Source organism: Manis pentadactyla, chromosome 11 (assembly GCF_030020395.1).
Source record: "Manis pentadactyla isolate mManPen7 chromosome 11, mManPen7.hap1, whole genome shotgun sequence".
Taxonomy (NCBI): Eukaryota; Metazoa; Chordata; class Mammalia; order Pholidota; family Manidae; genus Manis; species Manis pentadactyla.
In genome coordinates, this window is record NC_080029.1 from 66,229,937 (window position 1) to 66,253,339 (window position 23,403).

At 38.5% G+C, this 23,403-nt stretch overlaps 1 protein-coding gene across 5 annotated transcripts in view; it reads right to left on the reverse strand.

The window, feature by feature from the left end:
• AKAP6 (A-kinase anchoring protein 6) overlaps window positions 1-23,403 on the reverse strand; it is a 631,616-nt gene that overhangs the window by 48,099 nt on the left and 560,114 nt on the right. For all 5 annotated transcript variants that reach the window (XM_036881256.2, XM_036881257.2, XM_036881259.2 and 2 more), the window contains one exon: window positions 1,861-2,076. In XM_036881256.2, the coding sequence (XP_036737151.2) occupies window positions 1,861-2,076 (216 nt within the window). The remainder of the gene's footprint in view (window positions 1-1,860; window positions 2,077-23,403) is intronic.

The window sequence follows — 23,403 nt, forward strand, 5'->3', positions numbered from 1 at the left end:
GATGAATAAGAAGAGAGACCACTTTAGGGCTTCTGATTCTCTGCAAAAGCAACCTCTGATATTGGTGCAATACTTGTCTTCCCTTCAAAGAAACTTAAACTCCACCCAACCAACAGAGATTAGAAGCAAGAAATATCTCCAACTTAATGAGGTACCCTGTGCTCATTGCATTGCTTGCATTACTACTCTTTCATCCCTTTCGCAACAGAGGTTTTCAACCTTGTTTAACACAGAGGACCTTATTTGCTACCTTCATCCTTCCAAACACCTACAATACATTTTGCACCCAAGCTAAAGCAAAGGGGAGACTTCTCCAAAACTGTAATTTATATCTACCTCTATGTAGTAGCTTGAGCCTGTAAGAAAGGGCTGCAAAGCTAAAGTTTTTACCTTTACCACAGAAGTAGAATAAAAATGTTTACATCTAGTCTGTAGAGATCTAGTCCTCCATCCATGATAATATGCCTTCAAATAAATCCCCAAAGAAACTCATTTTTGTCTCCTCCAAAGCAGTTTGAATGCTTCTAAAACATCAGAGCTTCTCCAGGTACAGTTGGTTTTTATGTAAGTTTTATTATTACCACTACCATCCTTAGAAATCTCAAACTATAGAATAAAAAATAACCTCTTCTGCCCTTCCAAACATTCAAAAGAAAAGAAAAGAAGACTCCAGATAAATAGCTTTACAACAAACAGGTCATTTCAAGAAAAGACATTTGATTATATAGACTCTGATTACTGGTAATAACTTGGAAGTCTTAAGAAATTTAACAACTTCAGCTCAAAACAATTAAGTGGAACTGTTGAGGATAAAAATCACCCCCCTCTACTCAACACAGCTACAGATGTAAAAAAGAGTTATAAGCCTTACTTATTCTCTGTCCCTTCTGTTACCAGTCTTCAATACTCAAAACATCAGACAGCACATATTAAAGCATTGTAAAAATTAGAATTCATAGAAGTGGCAAGATTATTACATTCGATTTTTCAATTTTGAACGCTCCAAAGCATACACCAGATAATATAAACATATCAGATGTATGTTATGTACATATGTTTGCATTTTCTTTATGTAAGTCAACCATAAGAATTAGGTTTTCAACTAATAGACACTGACTTCAAAGTCATTTAGGGAATGCAATTTTTCTAACAGTAAATCCTTTCCCTTAAAGATATGAAGGTTTTCTGGACAAGTGCATACTCTGTAACAAAACAGTTCTAGTCATCACCTATACTTCCTTCATCCAGCAACAGCTTGAACTTACAGCCAACTTGAAAAAATCTTAAGAGGAATCCCCACCTCTACCATGAGCACTACATTAAAACTCTAAGAAGAAACTTGCTGGTTCTCAGCAATGCAGCTCTACCAGAAGGCACTCCAATCAGGAACAACGGAGATTATTTTACAAATGGAGAGTGTTCACTCATCATGTAATGAGAAGGTACAGTATACTTTATTTCATGGCCTTATCTGTAGAGCATTCACATTGCTCCATGTGCTCTAAGACTGGTAAGCCACTTCTAGCAAAATCTTCATGGGGTATTATGTGAGTAATGAGTATTGTTGGCAAAGGAATGACTGAAAGAATTAATGTACTTTGTTTGGTAAGGTAAAGCAAAATATACACGTGACTTTAAAAAAGACAATGAGATACACTAAAATGCATCTTATTAGTAGGCAAGTAAATCTCTGAGTTATGACAAGTGGAGTTTCATTTAGTGGTTGGTGATAGCTATCCCTTTAGTTAGCAAAAACCACTTGTATGATGAAGACATTTTCCAAGCCCTGAAAGAATGTTTTTTCTGAGAAAAATGAGAGACCATTATGCATTAAAAAAAGAAAAAAAAAACATCACTCACAGACTCTTTTCCCATCTTCTTTTGTAGCCGTGTTTGCCACTGGACAGCTTGCATGACAATGGCCTCCCACCTTCTTTCAAGATTCACGATGATCAACTGCATGGGCTGGTGGTCTGCATTCAGGTTGCAGGTCTCCCGGTCATCCAGAAGATGCTGGCATAATCGCAGGATGGAGGCCACACCTCGACGCCGCTTCTTGATTTCACAACAGAGGGACTGCAACACAGAGAGGGTCCAATCCATGAGGGTTTATAGGGCAGATTTCCCCCAAATATGAAAACACCATTCCCCACCATAATTTTAAATTGTGATAAGCTCAGCTATGAGCAATAGGACAAGAAGGGGTCTTGAGTTGCCTTTAGATTGGAGACCTTCTAGGATACCCAATTAATACGAAAGAATTTAGTTAAATTCCAGTCCTCTTTTTCACTGATTTCTCCACCTACAATGTTGGCTCCCACCTTGACACCTAGGTGATTAACAATTTATAACTAAATGAAATAAATCATTTAGGTCATATCAATGCCAAGTAAATTGACATGCTTCGATTCAAGATCATATGAAACACACAAGATAGACTAGTCCTCCAAAAGGAAATGGGATTTTTCCAAATTCAGTCATAGATTCTTTGGAACTAAAAGTTCAGTTTTCTACTGGCTGGGAATAATTTAAGTAAGACTGCAAAGTATTTTGATATATAACACCTATTATTTGGGAAAAAAAGGATAAGCAACATTTCTCTTCCATAGCTTGATTAACAAAGCAATAATGTTCTGCAAACAGGAATTAGGATACTGTACTATTACCGCAGTATTTGTTGGTTGCTGTATTTCTTTTAATAGACATTCACAGTATTTAAGAGGGATATTCATGCATCAAAATAGCATTTTGCTCCCAGAAGCATTTGTATTGCTGCAGTGACCCTAAGCTGAATGATTCAAGCAAAATAGTGGGTACACATGTCTAAAAATATTATATCTTTTCTTTGCCTATGGATAGTGTTGTAAGTGATATTCTAATTCAAAGCCTTCAGGAGAATAATTATTATATCCACAAACATCACTGAATTACTAATCTCCTTCTACTGCTACACTTGGACTGTTCTAACAGTTAACAGATTGCTTATTAATCAACAAGGGTAAACAAGACAATGCAATTTCATTTAGTGCAAGAGTTTTAATGTCTAAAAGTATTTGTGCTTAAAATGTTAATCTAGATAAGGCTTCATTAGCAGAAGTCTTAAAATGATTAAGTGCAACTCACTGAAATGTGCACAGAGTGGTAGTAGATCAGCAGGTGGACATTTCATACAGATGTTCCACTTATTGATATAATACATGCTATAGCCATTTAAATGACCCTAACTCAGTAATAGCTGGAATTCTATTATTTCTGTAATGAGAGAACCATGTACCTTTAATGTTTCTGAATTTTAAATAAGGTGAATGACAAATTCCTAAACCTCTATTTATAGTAAAATATGACTAGGAATTTTATTATTCAATTTATACCAGTGCAGCATTTTTAGTTATGTTTCCTGGACTTACCCTTATTTATTTTCCTAGGGTTCATTACTATTTTCCTATATAACTCCTGATATAACCTCCAGGTCTAAAAAATTTCTTTACTGGTACTGTTCATTAGTTTAATGCTAAGGAGAAACCCCTAGACATTCAAAGATAAAATCTGAAGGCCTAATAAAGAAACAGGCATTGTTTTCATCTCCTCCAATCTTTCTATCTACCCCCATCACGCATGCATTCTTTCTCTCTCTCGCTGTTACATGCACACACACAGACACACACAGAACCTTAAATTTGCTCTTTCACTCTAAAACAACTGTGGGCAAGTCAAACTACCAAGCCCACTTAATACCTGCCAAATTTTGACCCAATATTAAGTACTTCAAGATAATATAGTCAATTGAAATTGGTTCAAATGAGTACTATGAACATGAATATTGAGTATCTTCATTTGTGTTTGTTGTTTGTTTGCTAAAAAAAAAAGGAAAGAAAAGTCAAAAGAGATGTTTCTGTGCCATAAAACTGGGTCTTGCAGAATTCCCTTTGAAGTTGACTAGAATAATACCGGCATTCCTCAGGCCACCAGTAAGTCCCAGGGTCTCCTAGCCAAATGAAAATTTGCCTCACAAGGCACTAAAAGTGTGTGTGGAGTTACCACAGCCACATTAGGTAACATTTACAAAATAACCGAAATGGGCTTCCTTCACCTTACAGACATTTTCAAAGTTCTGCAAGTGGGAGTAACTAGTGTGTGGACCTCCTCACCTGGCATCGCACCTTCCACCTGACAGCCACTGTTTCAGGCACAGAGGCTTCAAAAAGGAGCAAGTTAGGACGTGAGGTTGCTAGGAGAATTTTTCATAAAGGTTGTTGGCCATAGTTTTTTTTAATAAGTATCCTAGAATGTATCCTGTATTTTAGTATCCAGATGATCCTCACCTCACATTTTAATGGGAGCCAGTCTAAGTGGTTTCAAAGCTGTTTTTAAAACCATTAACATTCAATTTTTTTTATTAATTCTGATTTTGATCTTTACAATTCTGTACTTTTTCTTTTTTACTTTAACTATCCAAAGAACTGAGTCTATCTTCTGGATTAATAATTTATCCTATATCCACACTTGGGAAATTACACTACTTTAAAAAGGAGGAAAAAATTAGGAATTTTACATGGCCAACATATTTTCAGTACTTTTTTCATATTTTCATATCTAGGAGATATAATTGATAAAATAACATTCTTCTACATAAATGGGTTTCCATGACAACTATTAAAATACACAATTTATTTATAATCACAAACACATACTAAATAAAATCAGTGCATTTGCTGGCAGTGTTTCCAAGAATCAGTAGTTTATATTATTTTCATGATAAACTATGCATAGAGAAATGTTAAATATAACTACGTAGGAACAAATGATTATTATAACTATTTTTGGTCCCCATTTTCAGAGAAAAGTACTTTTAAACAGGAACCCAAGCTAAGCAATCTAAATAAGGCACAGAAATAAAACAAACTCATCCCTGCCTCCTGAACCTCCTCACCTGGCATCGCACCTTCCACCTGACAGCCACTGTTTCAGGCACAGAGACTTCAAAAAGGAGCAAGTTACTTCTCCTTGTCTCAAGGAGCTGAGAATCCACTGAAGGTGGACTCTATGTATAATTATGGTACTGAGAATAATGCATAGAGGGAGGTGCTAATGTAAGCTTGTGCAAGTTGCTATTAGGGGAGATGGCGAAATCCTCAAAGAAACAATGTGAGCCAGATGATCCAGGTTGGGAGGCTGTGGCTGTAAGGAAAGAAGGTCCAGAAACAAGTTGCCTGGGGTAGTGGGAGTGACTAGTGTGTGGAGAAGAATGGAGGAGCTGGAAAAGGAAGTAAGGAACAGTAAAATTTGGAATGCTTCTCATTATTTCCAATTTGGAAGCATTTTTCTTGATATCTAATGAGATCATGTGGGTTCCCAAGCATAGTTATATTACTTTCCTAGAAAAGTATAAAGAAAAGGAGAGGGAAAGGAAATTTAAAAAGAAAGAAAAACAAACTGATTATCAATATACCTAAGAAAGACATTCCAGACATTTTGAATTTAGCTGTCCTTTATTATTTGGTAAACGCTAGGCAATTTCTTCCTACAAGGCTACCTCTGTTGGCATGGAGGTCAGTGTCTTGGTGTCACTTCAAAATCCAATTGTTGGGACATAGTATGCTACTTTAAAAGTATGCTACTTTAAAATTTCTAATGACCAATTTTATCATTTATACTACATTTCTGCTCAGTTTCCTCATGTTACTAAAAAGGCAGATTTCTATGAGAAGTGTGGAAAGGTAAAAAACAAAATTTGAACTAAGTCATTCTGTCCTGTATAAAAATTAGATCTCCAACCCTCTAAACAGTTCTTTTGGAAACATTACAAGAGTTGCCAACTGGCTCAGGGTTTTTGTTTTATACTTAAAAATTGTCAATCTGATTTTCAATTCATCAATGGTGGTATAAATTAGTGTTTTTGGTATATCTGTGTTATTTTTCCCCTCCTGCCTCTGTTAACTTCTTTGACTATTTAAACCACTTACATTATCAAGTCAAATGTGATATAACATCATTCTTGACATTGGCTTCAGTTTAACACCAAGAAGTAAGTCTGCCAATATTGACACTTTATTCCTCATTATATATTAAATATATGCATATGTGCACATATGTTGCATAGAATGATTATATTTTTTGTATACCCATATGTTTGACATTAAGCAATAGTGTCACCTACTATCACAAAAGGATATCAATGAGCTTAGAATAAAAGAACTACAATTACACCAAGAACCAAAATGCACTAAGTGCAATAAGTAAAATGTAAGAATAGACAAAAGAGAGACAAGGAGGAAAAGAATATTTAAAAAATACCAAAATCAAATGTATGTTAAAAAGTGAGAAAATAATAAATCTAGCTAAGAAACTCAAAAGCAATTTGTTTCCACATCTCTTACACAATTTTACTCAGCAAGTTAATGTAACATCATTAGGTAGGTCAATATAAACAAAGTGATGAGACTTTAGATGATCTGTCAAATAAAAAGAAACTATTTATTAAGCATTTCCATTTAGAGTCAAACATGACTTTACCTTCTAGAGTGATAAAATTATTTAATAATATCTATTGAATATGTCTTCTGTGTGGCAAGCACAATACAGAAGTTTTGATCTGCATATGTGATATGTACTTGACTTCAGTCTAGTAGGCAATAGGGAAATATATGGGGGTGGGGGGAGTGAAAAAGAAGGGCAAGTTCTTCTAGTTTAAATTAGTGTCAAGTGGACAGCTCCATCTCCTTGTTGCAAGGGTTTTCTATACTATTTCATGTGTTTTTCTTTCTTTTTTTCAGTTTCTGTTTCTTACCATTTAAATTTCATGAGGAGGGCAAGTGTCTTCTGTTAGGCTGTGACCTATGACCAGATTTTCTAGAGCAAAGTTTCTCCAATTGTGTTCCCCAGGCTAAGTAGCATTGGCATCACCTAGGAATTTATGTATTGGAAATACAAATTCTCTGATGCCACTCCACATCTTCTGGATCAGCAAGTCAGGGTGGGCCCTGATGAACTATGGTTTAACAAGCCCTACAGGGGATTACAATGCATGAGAAAGCTTAAGAACACTGGTCTTCAGGAAACAGGAACTTTTTCAGAGAAGAAAACCAATCAACTTTAGAGATTTTGTTTTCAGAAGTATAAAATACAAGTTACAAGTTCTGATTATAGAGTCACACAGGTGGCCAGGAGCCTAGGGAACATTTACATTGGTTATTAATTATATTAATTATTACAGAATGACAGGAAAAAAAAGAATGAATCAACACTGAATAGACCTTTTCAATCAGTGATATTTTTACATTATTAGTATGTGTTTGATGATCCCCAGGATTTTCAATACAATTATTAAGAATACTGACATGAGAGAAGAGAGGGAAAGATGGCAGTGTGAGAAGTGTGGTGGAAATCTCCTCCCAAAACCACATACATTTTGAAAATACAGCAAATACAACTATTCCTAAAAGAGTGACCAGAAGTAATAGTACACCAGCCAGTCTACATCTGGGAGAAGTGAACATCTCACAGAAAAGGGTAAAGTAAAAAGCCACGACCTGGTGGGACCTGAGCACTCCCCCCACCTCAGCTCACGGGCAGGAGGAAGAGAATTAGAGCAGGAAGGAAGTGGAAGCACAGGACTGCTAAATAGCCAGCCTTAAAAATCTACCCTGGGAGTGCAGACCCACACTGCATGGTGCTCTAGAGATTAGAGGGGCAGAAAAACAAAGTCAGAGACTAAGACTGCAAACAGGTTCCCACAACTGGCTGCCCTGGGACAAAAGAAAAGCAGGTGCTTTAAAAGACTTCTCAACAGTTAGAAGGCTGCTAAAGGGGCAAGGGTTTAGGAGAAGAAACAGGTGGACATAATCATCCTGGCACACTCAGCCTAGCAGGTTGGGAACTTTCAGGAGCTTCAGGCGCCCTATACCCCTGTTTGGCAATGCAGCCCCAAGGTCCCTCACTGCGATAAGTAGCCTGTCGCTCCTTCCTCCTTGCCAGCACATGCACACAAACCCATTGTCCCTGCCATAGGTGCAGACCAGCAGGAAGGGAAGTGCCACCTACAGCAACTACACAACTTAACGCAGAGGCTTCTCCCTGTGCATGGCTTACTGACCCAGGCAGTGGAGACAGGCACAGTGGCTGGGAAGCATGAAAGGGCTTTGCCCTCCCTGCAAATACTTGTGCCACTTGCCTGCAACCCCTGCCATCCCTACACCAGCAGGAGGGCAGCCCTGCCCATGGCAGTTTAGGGGATTAACCCAGAAGCCGCTCCTTGCATGCAGCTACCCGTTTCAGACAGCAGAGACAGGCGCTGCAACCTGGAAGCACAAAAGAGCTTTGTCCCCATGGCAGAACCCGCGCAACTTGCCTGCTAACCCCGCCATCACCCTAGGCCATCCTGAGGGCCGCCTTGTCCAAGGCATCTTAGGGGATTAACCTAAAGGCCACTCCCTGTGTACAGTTAACCGACCCAGACAGTGGAGTCAGGCATGGTCACCAGGAAGCACAAAAGGGCTTTTCCCTCCCTGCAAACACCCATGCCACTTGCTTCTGACCCCGACCACCACCTAGGCCACCAGTAGGGCAGCCTCACTCATGGCAGTTTAGGGGATTAACCCAGAGGCTGCTCCCTGCACGTGGTCAACCAGCACAGACAGCAGAGACAGGCACTGTGACTGGGAAGCATGAAAGGGCTTTGTCCTCATGACAGAACCCACACCGTTCACCTGAGACACCACCATTGCCCTAGGCCATCCTGAGGGCCATCCTGCCAACAACATCTTAGGGGATTAACCCAAAAAGCCACTCCCTGGGTGTGGTTAATGGGCACAGACAGAAGAGACAGGCACTGCAACTGGGAAGCAGGAAGGGACTTTATCCTCCCAGGCGACACCCACGTCACTCACCTGCAACCACTCCATCACTCCAGGACCATGAAAAGGCAGAAGAACCTTGTTCAATCCCAGATCCCTCAAACACCAGAGAGCTAGGTAAGACTTAAATCACCAATCTTACCCCCAAAAAGTTCAAAATAGAAGTCATAAGTGTGCTAATGGAGCTACAGAAAAATATTCAAGAGCCAGAGGATGAATTCAGGAGGGAGATAACAGAAATGAAACAAACAATGGAGGGAATTAAAAGCAGGTTTGAAGAGGTAGAGGAGACAGTAAATGGAATTGAAATTAGAGAACAGGAAAACAGAGAAGCTGAGACAGAGAGAGAAAAAAGGATCTCTAGGAATGAAAGAATATTAAGAACTGTGTGACCAATCCAAGTGGAACAATATTTGCATTATAGGGGTACCAGAAGAAGAAGAGAGAAAAAGGGATAGAAAGTGCCTTTGAAGAAATAATTGCTGAAAACTTTCCCAATCTGGGGAAGGAAATAGTCTCTCAGGTGTGGAAGTTCACAGATCTCCCAACACAAGGGTACCAAGAATGACAACACCAAGACATATAAAAATTAAAATGGAAAAGATCAAAGACAAAGACATACTATTAAAAGCAGCCAGAAAAAGAATAAATATCAACTGTAAAGGAAAACGTATCAGGCTATCATCAGACTTCTCATCAGAAACCTTACAGGGCAGAAGGGAGTGGCATGATATATTTAATGCAATGAAACAGAAGGGCCTTGAACCAAGAATACAGAATACACTACCCAGCAAAATTATCATTTAAATTTGAAGGAGGGATTAAACAATTCCCAGATAAGCAAAGTTGAGGGAATTTACCTTCCACAAACCATCTCTACAGTGTATTTTAAAGGGACTGCTCTAGATGGAAGTGTGCTAAGGTGGAATAGCTGTCACCAGAGAAAATTAAATCACAAAAAAGAAGTAGATAAACTAAATACAAACCAAATGCAAAATTAAATCAGCTACCCATAAAGTCAGTCAAGGGATACACAAAGAGTACAGAATATGACACCTAACATATAAAGAGGGGAGAAGGAAGAAAAAGAAGGGAGGGAAAAAGAATCTTCAGACTGTGTTTATAACAGTGTAATAAGTGAGTTAAGGTAGACTACTAGATAGGAAAGAAGCCGCCTTTGAACCTTTGGTAATCATGAATCCAAAGCCTGCAATGGCAATAAGTACATATCTAAAAATAATCATCCTAAATGTAAATGGACTGAATGCACCAATCAAAAGACATAGAGTTACAGAATGGATAAGAAAGCAAGACCCATCTATATGCTGCCTACAAGAGACTCACTTCAAACACAAAGGCATACACAGACTAAAGTGAAGGGATGGAAAAGATATTCCATGCAACTAATAGGGAGAAAAAAGCAGGTATTGCAGTACTTGTATCAGACAAAATAGACTTCAAAACAAAGAAAGTCACAAGAGACAAACAAGGACATTACATAATGCTAAAGGGGTCAGTCCAACAAGAGGATACAACCATTATAAATATCTATGCACCCAACACAGGATCACCTACATATGTGAAACAAATACTAACAGAATTAAAGGGCAAATAGAATGCAATGCATTCATATTAGGAGACTTCAACACACCACTCACTCCAAAGTACAGATCAGTCAGACAGAAAATAAGTAAGGAGATAGAGGCACTGAACAACACGTTAGAATAGACGGACCTAACAGTCATTTATAGAACACTCCACTCAAAAGCAGCAGGATACACATTCTTCTCAAGTGCACATGGAACATTTTCCAGAATAGATCACATACTAGGCCACAAAAAGAGATTCAGTAAATTAAAAAAGATTGAAATTGTAACAAAAAACTTCTCAGATCATATAGGTATGAAACTAGAAATAAATTACATAAAGAAAACAAAAAGGCTCACAAACATATAGAGGCTTAATAACATGCTCCTAAATAATCATGGGATCAATGACCAAATTAAAACAGAGATCAAGCAATATATGGAGACAAATGAAGACAATAGCTCAATTCACCAACTTCTGAAGGAGGCAGTGAAGGCAGATCTAAGAGGAAAGTATATAGCAATCCAGAACTTTTTAAAAAGAAGAACAATCCCAAATGAACAGTAAATTCACAAATATTGAAACTGGAAAAAAAAGAACAAATGAGGCCCAAAGTCAGTAGAAGGAGGGACATAAAAAAGATTAGAGAAGAAATAAATAGAGAAGATAAAAAAATAGAAAAAATTAATGAAACCAAGAGCTGGTTCTTTGAGAAAATATACAAAATAGATAAGCCTCCAGCCAGACTTATCAAGAAAAAGGAGAATCTACATACATAAACAGAATCAAAAGTGAGAAAGGAAAAATCAATACGGACATCACAGAAATACAAAAAATAGTAGAGAATACTATGAAATTCATATGCAAACAAACTGGAAAACTCAGAAGAAATGGATAACTTTCTAGAAAAATAGAATGTTCCAAGACTGACCCAGGAAGAAACAGAAAATCTAAACAGACCAGTTACCAGCAATGAAATTGAATCAGTAATCAAAAAACTACCCAAGAACAAAACTTCTGGACTAAATGGCTTCACCACTGAATTTTATCAGACATTTATAGAAAACTAATACCCATTTTCCTTAAAGTTTTCCAAAAAATGGAAGAGGAGGAAAAACTTACAAATTCATTCTATAAAGTCAGCATTACTCTAATACCAAAACCAGGCAAAGACACCACACACAAAAAAATTACAGACCAATATCCCTGATGAACACAGATGCAAAAATACTCAACAAAATATTAGCAAACCGAATTAAAAAATACACCAAGAAGATCATACGTCATGATCAAGTGGGATTCATCCCAGGGATGCAAGGATGGTAGAACATTTGAAAATACATCAACATCAAGGGGATCACAGGAAGATGGAGGCGTGAATAGTTCAGAGGAAATCTCCTCCCCAAAACATATATATTTATGAAAATACAATGAATACAACTATTCCTAAAAGAGACACCAGTGGATGCAGTACAACAGCCAGGATACATCTACATCTGTGAGAACTCAACTTCACATGAAGGGGGTAAGATACAAGCTGCGGCCAGGCGGGACCCGAACGCTCCCCTACCCCAGAACCCGGTGGGAAGAAAGGAGACAGAATGGGGAGGGAGTGAAAGCCCAGGACTGCTAAACAACCAGCTCTAGAAATCTGCAGCCGGAGCGCAGACACAAGGTACACAGGGTGCTGGATATTAGAGAAACGGAAAAGCAAAACCTGTGGACAGGTCCCCGCAACTGGCGCCCCTGAGAAAAAAGAAAAACGAGTGCTTTCTGCAAGTTTTAAAGAGACAGGGACCCCATAGCTGGACGAAGTTGTCCCGGCACACATAGCCAGTGGCTGGGAATCCCAGGGAAACTTAGGTGCCCTAAACCCCGGGGAGGCAGTGCAGCTCTGAAGCCCCTCACGGCACTAAGCAGCCTGCCAGTCGTTCCTCCAACTGGCGTGGACCCTGACACACCGGCCCAGTAGTGGGAGAGTGGCAGCGTGCGCCGTGGGTGGCAGCACTGGAAGGGACCAGGAGCAGATCACGTGCGCCAACGGTGCCAGAGGGGACCAGGAGAGGCTTGTGCGAGCCCACAGTGGCAGTGACCGAACAGCCTGGGTGTGGCTCACATGCACCGACGGCAATGGAGCCAGAGGAGCCTGGTAGAGGCCCACGTGGGAGAGCCCCGCGCGCACCTGCAGCGGTGCCAGAGGGAGAAGTCACACTCCCAGCAGCCGACCAGATTCCCAGTCCAACGCACAGCTTCCCAGGCCAGACCGAAAGGCCACTGTTGGCACACAGCTGCCCGGCAGGGGCGCCAATCACGGAGGAGTGCACCCGACGTGCCTGCCACTCCCTGCAGGGCTCCGTGCTGCTCTGACAGAGACCCCGCCCACAGCAGCTTAGGGGACTAACCCGGTGGCTGCTCCAGGAGTGCAGGTAACCAACACAGTCAGTGGAGAAGGGCAAGGTATCCAGCAAGCAGAAAAGGACTTTCTTCTCCCAGCTGACACACTGGCAGCCTCCCTACAGCCACCACTATCACCATGAAAAGGCAAAAAATTTAGTCCAGTCCAAGATAGTTCTGACAACACCTGAGGGAGGATCTGCAGAGACAGACCTAACCAGTCTCCCTGAAAAAGAACTCAAAATAAAAATCATAAACATGCTGACAGAGCTGCAGAGAAATATGCAAGAGCAAAGGGATGAAGTCTGGAGGGAGATTACAGATGTCCAAAGGGAGATTACAGAAGTGAAACAAACTCTGGAAGGATTTATAAGCAGAATGGATAAGATGCAACAGGCCATTGATGGAATAGAAACCAGAGAACAGGAACACATAGAAGCTGACACAGAGAGAGATAAAAGGATCTCCAGGAATGAAACAATATTAAGAGAACTGTGTGACCAATCCAAAAGGAACAATATCTGCATTAAAGGGGTACCAGAGAAGAGGAAGAGAGAAAAAGGGATAGAAAGTGTCTTTGAAGAAATAATTGCTGAGAACTTCCCCAAACTGGGGGAGGAAATAGTTGCTCAGACTACAGAGGCACATAGAACTCTCGAGAGACAGGACTCAAAGTGGACAACACCAAGACACATAATAATTAAAATGGCAAAGATCAAGGACAGAGTATTAAAGGCAGCCAGGGAGATAAAAAAGGTCACCTACCCATCAGGAAGGTAGAAAGGAAAACCCATCAGGCTATCATCAGACTTCTCAACAGAAACCTTACAGGCCAGAAGAGAATGGCATGATATATTTAATGCAATGAAACAGAAGGGCCTTGAACCAAGGATACTGTATCCAGCACGACTATCATTCAAATATGACGGTGGGATTAAACAATTCCCAGACAGGCAAAAGTTGAGGGAATTTGCCTTCCACAAACTACCTCTACAGGGTATCTTAGAGGGACTGCTCTATTTGGGAGCACTCCTAAAAAGAGCACAGAACAAAATACCCAACATATGAAGAATGGAGGAGGAGGAATAAGAACGGAGAGAAATAATCATCAGACTGTGTTTATAATAGCTCAATAAGCCAGTTAAATTAGACAGTAAGGAAGTAAACAAGCTAACCTTGAACCTTTGGTAATCACGAATCTAAAGCCTGCAATGGCAATAAGTACATATCTTTCAGTAATCACCCTAAATGTAAATGGACTGAATGCACCAATCAAAAGACACAGAGTAATACAATGGATAAAAAAGCAAGACCCATCTATATGCTGCTAACAAGAGACTCACCTCAAACCCAAAGACATGCACGGATTAAAGGCCAAGCGATGGAAAAAGATATTTCATGCAAACAACAGGGAGAAAAAGCAGGTGGCAGGTGTTGCAATACTAATATCAGACAAAATAGACTTCAAAATAAAGAAAGTAACAAGAGATAAAGAAGGACATTATATAATAATAAAGGGTTCAGTCCAACAAGAGGATATAACCATTATAAACATGTATGCACCCAATACAGGAGCACCAATATATGTGAAACAAATACTAACAGAATTAAAGGAGGAAATAGAATGCAATGCATTCATTTTGGGAGACTTTAACACACCACTCACCCCAAAGGACAGATCCACCAGACAGAAAATAAGTAAGGACACAGAGGCACTGAACAACACACTAGAACAGATGGACCTAATAGACATCTATAGAAGTCTACATCCAAAAGCAACAGGATACACATTCTTCTCAAGTGCACATGGAACATTCTCCAGAATAGACCACATACTAGGCCACAAAAAGAGCCTCAGAAAATTCCAAAAGATTGAAATCCTACCAACCAACTTTCAGACCACAAAGGTATAAAACTAGAAATAAATTGTACAAAGAAAGCAAAAAGGTTCACAAACACATGGGGGCTTAACAACATTCTCCTAAATAAACAATGGATCAATGACCAAATTAAAATGGAGATCCAGCAATATATGGAAACAAACGACAACAACAGCACAAATCCCCAACTTCTGTGGGATGCAGCAAAAGCAGTCTTAAGAGGAAAGTATATAGCAATCCAGACATATTTAAAGAAGGAAGAAAAATCCTAAATGAATAGTCTAATGTCAAAATTATCGAAATTGGAAAAAGAAGAACAAATGAGGCCTAAGGTCAGCAGACAGAGGGACATAATAAAGATCAGAGAAGAAATGAATAAAATTGAGAAGAATAAAACAATAGAAAAGATCAATGAAACCAAGAGCTGGTTCTTTGAGAAAATAAACAAAATAGATAAGCCTCTAGCCAGACTTATTAAGAGAAAAAGAGAGTCAACATAGATCAACAGAATCAGAAACAAGAAAGGAAAAATCACGACGGACCCCACAGAAATACAAAGAATTATTAGAGAATACTATGAAAACCTATAAGCTAACAAGCTGGAAAACCTAGGAGAAATGGACAACTTCCTAGAAAAATACAACCTTCCAAGACTGACCCAGAAAGAAACAGAAAATCTAAACAGACCAATTACCAGCAACGAAATTGAATCAGTAATCAAAAAACTACCAAAGAACAAAACCCCTGGGCCAGATGGATTTACCTTGGAACTTTATCAGACATACAGAGAAGACACAATGCCCATTCTCCTTAAAGTTTTCCAAAAAATAGAAGAGGAGGGAATACTCCCAAACTCATTCTATGAAGCCAACATCACCCTAATAACAAAACCAGGCAAAGACCCCACCAAAAAAGAAAACTACAGACCAATATCCTTGATGAATGTAGATGCAAAGATTCTCAACAAAATATTAGGAAACTGAATTAAAAAATACATCAAGGGGATCATACACCATGACCAAGTGGGATTCATCCCAGGGACGCAAGGATGGTACAACATTCGAAAATCCATCAACATCATCCACCACACCAACAAAAAGGACAAAAACCACATGATCATCTCCATAGATGCTGAAAAAGCATTCGACAAAATTCAACATCCATTCATGATAAAAACTCTCTACAAAATGGGCATAGAGGGCAAGTATATAAACATAATAAAGGCCATATATGATAAACCCACAGCTAACATCATACTGAACAGCGAGAGGCTGAAAGCTTTTCCTCTGAGATCAGGAACAAGACAGGGATGCCCACTCTCCCCACTGTTATTCAACATAGTACTGGAGGTCCTAGCCATGGCAATCAGACAAAACAAAGAAATACAAGGAATCCAGATTGATAAAGAAGAAGAAAAAACTGTCACTATTTGCAGATGACATGATATTGTACATAGAAAACCCTAAAGACTCCACTGCAAAACTACTAGAACTAATATCGGAATTCAGCAAAGTTGCAGGATACAAAATTAACACAGAGAAATCTGTAGCTTTCCTATACACTAACAATGAACTAATAGAAAGAGAAATCAGGAAAACAACTCCATTTACAATTGCATCAAAAAGAATAAAATACCTAGGAAGAAACCTAACCAAGGAAGTGAAAAATCTATAACCTGAAAACTACAAGACACTCTTAAGAGAAATTAAGGAGGTCACTAACAAATGGAAACTCATCCCATGCTCATGGCTAGGAAGAATTAATATTGTCAAAATGGCCATCCAGCCCAAAGCAATATACAGATTCTATGCAATCCCTATTAAATTACCAACAGCATTCTTCAATGAACTGGAACAAATAGTTCAAAAATTCATATAGAACCGCCAAAGACCCCAAATAGCCAAAGCAATCCTGAGAAGGAAGAATAAAGTGCGGGGGATCCTGCTCCCCAACTTCAAGCTCTACTACAAAGCCACAGTAATCAAGACAATTTGGTACTGGCACAAGAACAGAGCCACAGACCAGTGGAACAGAATAGAGACTCCAGACATTAACCCAAACATATATGGTCAATTAATATATGATAAAGGAGCCATGGTCATACAATGGGGAAATGACAGTCTCTTCAACAGATGGTGCTGGCAAAACTGGACAGCTACATGTAAGAGAATGAAACTGGATCACTGTCTAACCCCATACACAAAAGTAAATTTGAAATGGATCAAAGACCTGAATGTAAGTCATTAAACCATAAAACTCTTAGAAAAAAACATAGGCAAAAATCTCATGGACATAAACATGAGTGACTTCTTCATGAACATATCTCTCCGGGCAAGGGAAACAAAGGCAAAAATGAACAAGTGAGACTATATCAAGCTAAAAAGCTTCTGTACAGGAAAAGACATGATCAATAGAACAAAAAGGTATCCTACAGTATGGGAGAATATATTCATAAATGACAGATCCAATAAAGGATTGACAGCCAAAATATATAAAGAGCTCACACACCTCAACAAACAAAAAGCAAGTAATCCAATTAAAAAATGGGCAGAGGAGCTGAATAGACAGTCCCTAAAGAAGAAATCCAGATGGCCAACAGGCACATGAAAAGATGCTCCACATTGGTAATCATCAGAGAAATGCAAACTGAAACCACAATGAGGTATCACCTCACACCAGTAAGGATTGCCATCATTGAAAAGACAAACAAGAACAAATGTTTGTGAGGTTGTGGAGAAAGGGGAACCTTCCTACACTGCTGGTGGGAATGTAAATTAGTTCAACCATTGTGGAAAGCAGTATGGAGGTTCCTCAAAAAACTCAAAATAGAAATACCATTTGACCCAGGAATTCCACTTCTAGTAATTTACCCTAAGAATGCAGCACTCCAGTTTGAGAAAGACAGATGCACCCCTATGTTTATCGCTGCACTATTTACAATAGCCAACAAATGGAAACAACCTAAATGTCCATCAGTAGATGAATGGATAAAGAAGATGTGGTACATATACACAATGGAATATTACTCAGCCATAAGAAAAAAACAGATCCTACCATTTGCAACAACATGGATGGAGCTAGAGGGTATTATGCTCAGTGAAATAAGCCAGGCAGAGAAAGACAAGTACCAAATGATTTCACTCATATGTGGAGTATAAGAACAAAGAAAAACTGAAGGAACAAAACAGCAGCAGAATCACAGAACCCAAGAATGGACTAACAGTTACCAAAGGGAAAGGGACTGGGGAGGATGGGTAAGAAGGGAGTGATAAGGGCAGGGAAAAAGAAAGGGGGCATTACAATTAGCATGTATAGTGTGTGTGTGGGGCACGGGGAGGGCTGTGCAACACAGAGAAGACAAGTAGTGAGTCTATAGCATCTTACTACACAGATGGACAGTGACTGTGAAAGGGTATGTGGGGGGGACTTGGTGAAGTGGGGAGCCTAGTAAACATAATGTTCTTCATGTAATTGTAGATTAATGATTCCAAATAAAAAAAATAAAACAAAATACATCAACATCATCCACTATATCAATAAAAAGAAGAACAAAAATCACATAATCATCTCCATAGATGCTGAAAAAGCATTTGACAAAATTCAACATCCATTCATGATTAAAACTCTCAACAAAATTGGTATAGAGGGCAAGTACCTCAACATAATAAAGGCCATATGTGACAAACCCACAGCCAACATCATACTTTACAGGGAGAAGCTGAAAGCTTTTCCTTTAAGACTGGGAACAAGAAAAGGATGCCCACTCTCCCCACTTTTAGTCAACATAGTTCTGGAGGTCCTAGACATGGTAATCACACAACACAAAGAAATAAAAGGCATCCAGATTGGTAAGGAAGAAGCCTGTTTGCAGATGACATGATATTGTACGTAAAAAATCCCTTCAGAATCCACTCCAAAACTACCAGAACTAATATCTGAATTTGGCAAAGTTGCAGGATACAAAATTAATACACATAGATCTGTTGCATTCCTATACACTAATGATGAACTAGCAGAAAGAGAAATCAGGAAAACAACTCCATTCACAATTGCATCAAAAAGAATAAAATACCTAGGAATAAACCTAACCAAAGAAGTGAAAGCCCTATACCCTAAAAACTACAAGACACTCTTAAGAGAAATTAAAGAGGACACTAATAAATGGAAATTAATCCCATGCTCTTGGGTAGGAAGAAGTAATATTGTCAAAATGGCCATCCTGCCTAAAGCAATCTACAGATTCAATGCAATCCCTATCAAAATACCAACAGCATTCTTCAATGAATTGGGAAAAACAGTTCTAAAATTCATATGAAGCCACAAAAGACCCCAAATAGCCAAGGCAGTCCTGAGAAGGGTATATAAAGCTGGGGGATTATGCGCCCCAGCTTCAAGCTCTACTACAAAGCCACGATAATCAAGACAATTTGGTACTGGCACAAGAACGTACCCATAGATCAATGGAACAGCATAGAGAGCCCAGATATAAACCCACAAATATACAACCAATTAATATATGATAAAGGAGTCATGGACATACAATGGGGAAATGACAGCCTCTTCAACAGCTGGTGTTGGCAAAACTGGACAGCTACATGTAAGAGAATGAAACTGGATTACTGTCTAACTCCATACACTACAGTAAACTCAAAATGGATCAAAGACCTGAATGTCATTCATGAAACCATAAAACTCTTAGAAAAAAAAAAAACCTAGGCTCATGAGGAGAACAGTGTAACACAGAGAAGGCACATAGTGGATTTGTGGAATCTTACTACACTGTTAGACAGTGACTGCATTGGGGTATGGTTGGGGACTTGATAATATGGGTAAATTTAGTAACCACATTGTTTTTTCATGTGAAACCTTCATAAGAGTGTATATCAATCATACCTTAACAAAGAAAAAAACAAAAAAACAGGCAAAACTTTCTTAAATATAAACATGAGCAACTTCTTCATGAACATATCTCCTGGGCAAGGGAAACAAAAGCAAAAATGAACAAGTGTGACTATATCAAACTGAAAACCTTCTGTACAGAAAAGGACACCATCAGTAGAACAAAAAGGTATCCTGCAGTATGGGAGAATATATTCATAAATGACAGATCCGATAAGGGGTTGACATCTAAAATATATAAAGAGCTCATGTGCCTCAACAACTAAAAAGCAAATAACCTGATTTTAAAAATTGGCAGAGGATCTGAACAGACACTTTTCCAAAGAAGAAATTCAGATGGCCCACAGGAACTTGAAAAGATGATCCACATTGCTAATCATCAGAGAAATGCAAATTAAAACCACAATGAGATATCACCTCACACCAGTTAGGATGGCCAACATCCAGAAGTCAATTACAATGCTGGCAAGGATGTGGAGAAAGGGAAACCCTCCTACACTGCTGGTGGGAATGTAAATTAGTTCAACTATTGTGGAAAGCAGTATGGACGTTCCTCAGAAAACTAAAAATAGAAATACATTTGACCTAGGAATTCCACTCCTAGGAATTTACCCTAAGAAAACAGGATCACAGATTCAAAAAGACATATGCCCCCCTATGTTTATCGCAGCACTATTTACAATAGCCAAGAAATGGAAGCAACCTAAATGTCCATCAGTAGATGAATGGATAAGGAAGATGTGGTACATACACACAATGGAACATTATTCAGCCATTAGAAAACAAATCTTACCATTTGCAACAACATGGATGGAGCTAGAGGGTATTACACTCAGTGAAATAAGCCAGATTGAGAAAGACAAGCACCAAATGGTTTCACTCATCTGTGGAGTATAACAACAAAACAAAAACTGAAGGAACAAAACAGCAGCAGATCCACAGAACCCAAGAATGTACTAACAGTTAGCAAAGGGAAAGGGACTGGGTAGGGTGGGCAGGAAGGGAGAATCAGGGGATTAAGGGACATTATGATTAACACACATAATATAGTGGTGCACAGGCAAGGCAGAATAGCACAGAGAAGACAAATAGTGACTCAATAGCATCTTGCTAGGCTGATGGACAGTGACTGTAATGGGCTATGTGGTGGGGACTTGATAATAGGGGTAATGTAGTAACCACAATGTTGCTCATGTGAAACCTGATATATTAAGGTATATCAATGATACCTTAATAAAAGAAATAATAATAAAATTAAATTAGAGAAAAGAATACTAACATGAAAGTTTGTTCGATCATCATATTTGGGGATTTTACATCTTTTTGTCATTTTTATCAAGTCATTTAGCAATTAATGACTCTAATAACATATGGCATTGTGCTAAGTTAAACAGAAGCTTTGTACTCAGAAAGCTTACATAGTACAACATAACCATGCTGATTATTTGGAAGGTACCATGGTTTAATAAGAATGTACAGCAGGTGAGAATGATGAGAGGCTGTACTGATACCTCTGATGCTTCTGACTGATTGGTGTCAGACTATTATTTGGGAGCAAGGTTGGCAAAGATCACTTGAGTGATATTTCCTATAGCAATAAATATTTACTGGGAATCAGTCATGTGCCAAACACCATAATTTTGAATACAGGACTGGCTTTGGTGGATAAGAAGCATATAATAAGATGTAGTACCTGTTCTTAAGGACTTGTACTTTGCCTGAAGAGAAGACTCTGTCTCCTCAAAATGGAAAATCAATGCACGGCAAAGGTTTCTGACAAGACCTAACCCATCAGGTAGTTTTAGGTTTTAAGTGAAGTAAGGTAAGTGACTGTGCTTTGTGAATGGTGAGGCTGTGACCAAATGTAAGGTGCAATTGATAAACATGCTAAACTATGGACATTGACTTGGGGGATGAGAAAGATCATTACTAGCTGGGGTAGATTATGATTCATGGGGCTCGAACTAGGCTTTTAAAATTGATGGGAGCTCAAAAAAGTGGAGGGAAGACAGGACAGGCATTACATTTGGGGATTCACATAAGAAAAGTTCAAGAAACCATAAGTTTTATAACATTAAGACAGAATGGAAGTTCGAGTAGAGTGTGATGGTGACACATTTCAGTCATCCACCCATCCACCCAAATGGATGTACTTATTGAGTGTCTCCTATGTGCCAACACTGTTCAGATGGGGATATAACAGAGGGCAGCAAGATTTCTCTGTTAATGGAGTTTACACTCAAATTTGTGAGGGGAGGTGGTGAGAGACTGGAAACAAAACATAAAGAAATAAACAAGAAAATATAAGATAGTGATAAGAGCTATAAAATAAAATAAGGTGATATGACAGAAAATGGTGAGAGGTGTGTTACTTTAGATTGGATCATCAATAAAGCTTCTCTGAGGAGTTGATATCACATAATAATAAGTTCAGGTATAGGAAAAATATAACTGTATTGTGATACTCAAATAATTTAGACAAGATAATGTTAATTTATGCCATAAAAAGGATTATTTATGATTAAGTATAAAGTATTAATGATTAAAGATTGAATACTTATGAATAAAATAAATGGATTTAAAAAGCTCTTGGTACAAGCCAGGTGGAGAAAGACAAGTACCAAATGATTTCACTCATCTGTGGAGTATAAGAACAAAGGAAAACTGAAGGAACAAAACAGCAGCAGAAGCACAGAACCCAAGAATGGACTAACGGTTACCAAAGGGAAAGGGTCTGGGGAGGATGGGTGGGAAGGGAGGGATAAGGGCGGGAAAAAAGAAAGGGGGCATTATGATTAACATGTATAGTGTGTGTGGGGGCACAGGGAGGGCTGTGCAACACAGAGAAGACAAGTAGTGATTTTACAGCATCTTACTATGTTGATGGACAGTGACTGCGAACGGGTATGTGGGGGGGACTTGGTGAAGGGGGGAGCCTAGTGAACATAATGTCCTTCATGTAATTGTAGATTAATGATACCAAAATAAAATTTTTTTTAAAAAGCTCTTGGTACAATTAACTCAGGAAAATATATTTTTTCAACAGTGGTGCTGGGACAACTTGATATCCACATGCAAAAGAGTATACTGGACTCTCACTTCACACTAAATATAAAACTAACTCAAAATGCATCACAGACCTAAATTTAAGGGCTACAAGTAAAAAAAGACTTAAAAGAAAACAGGAATAAATCTTTATGACTTTGGGTTTGGCAATGGTTTTTTTTTAGATATGATACCAAAAGTATGAGTGACTTTTAGACAATTTATCAAAATTAAAAACTTTTGCTCTTCAAATAACACCATTAAAAAAGTGAAAAGGCAACCCACAGAATGGGAGGAAATGTCTGAAAATTATATAACTGATAAATAACTTGTATCTAGAATATATAAATAACTCTTAAAACTCAACAATGTAAAAACAAGTAACTCCATTTTAAAAATGGACAAAGTATTTGAATAGAGATTTCTCCAAAGAACACATATAATGGCCAATAAACACATGAAAGACACTCAACATCATATCGTTAGCTATTAGGGAAATGCAAATACAGGCCACAATTAGGTAGTACTTCACCCCCACAAAACTGGCTAAAATAAAGAAGACAGAAATAACAATGCTGGCAAGGATGTAGGGGAAATGGAATTCTTATACTTTTTTGGTGAGACTGCAAAATGTTGCACTCACTTTGGAAAACAGTGCTCAGAAAGTTAAAAATAGAATTACCATATGACCCAACAATCTCTCTCCTAGGTACATGCCCAAGAGAATTGAAACATATAACTATGTA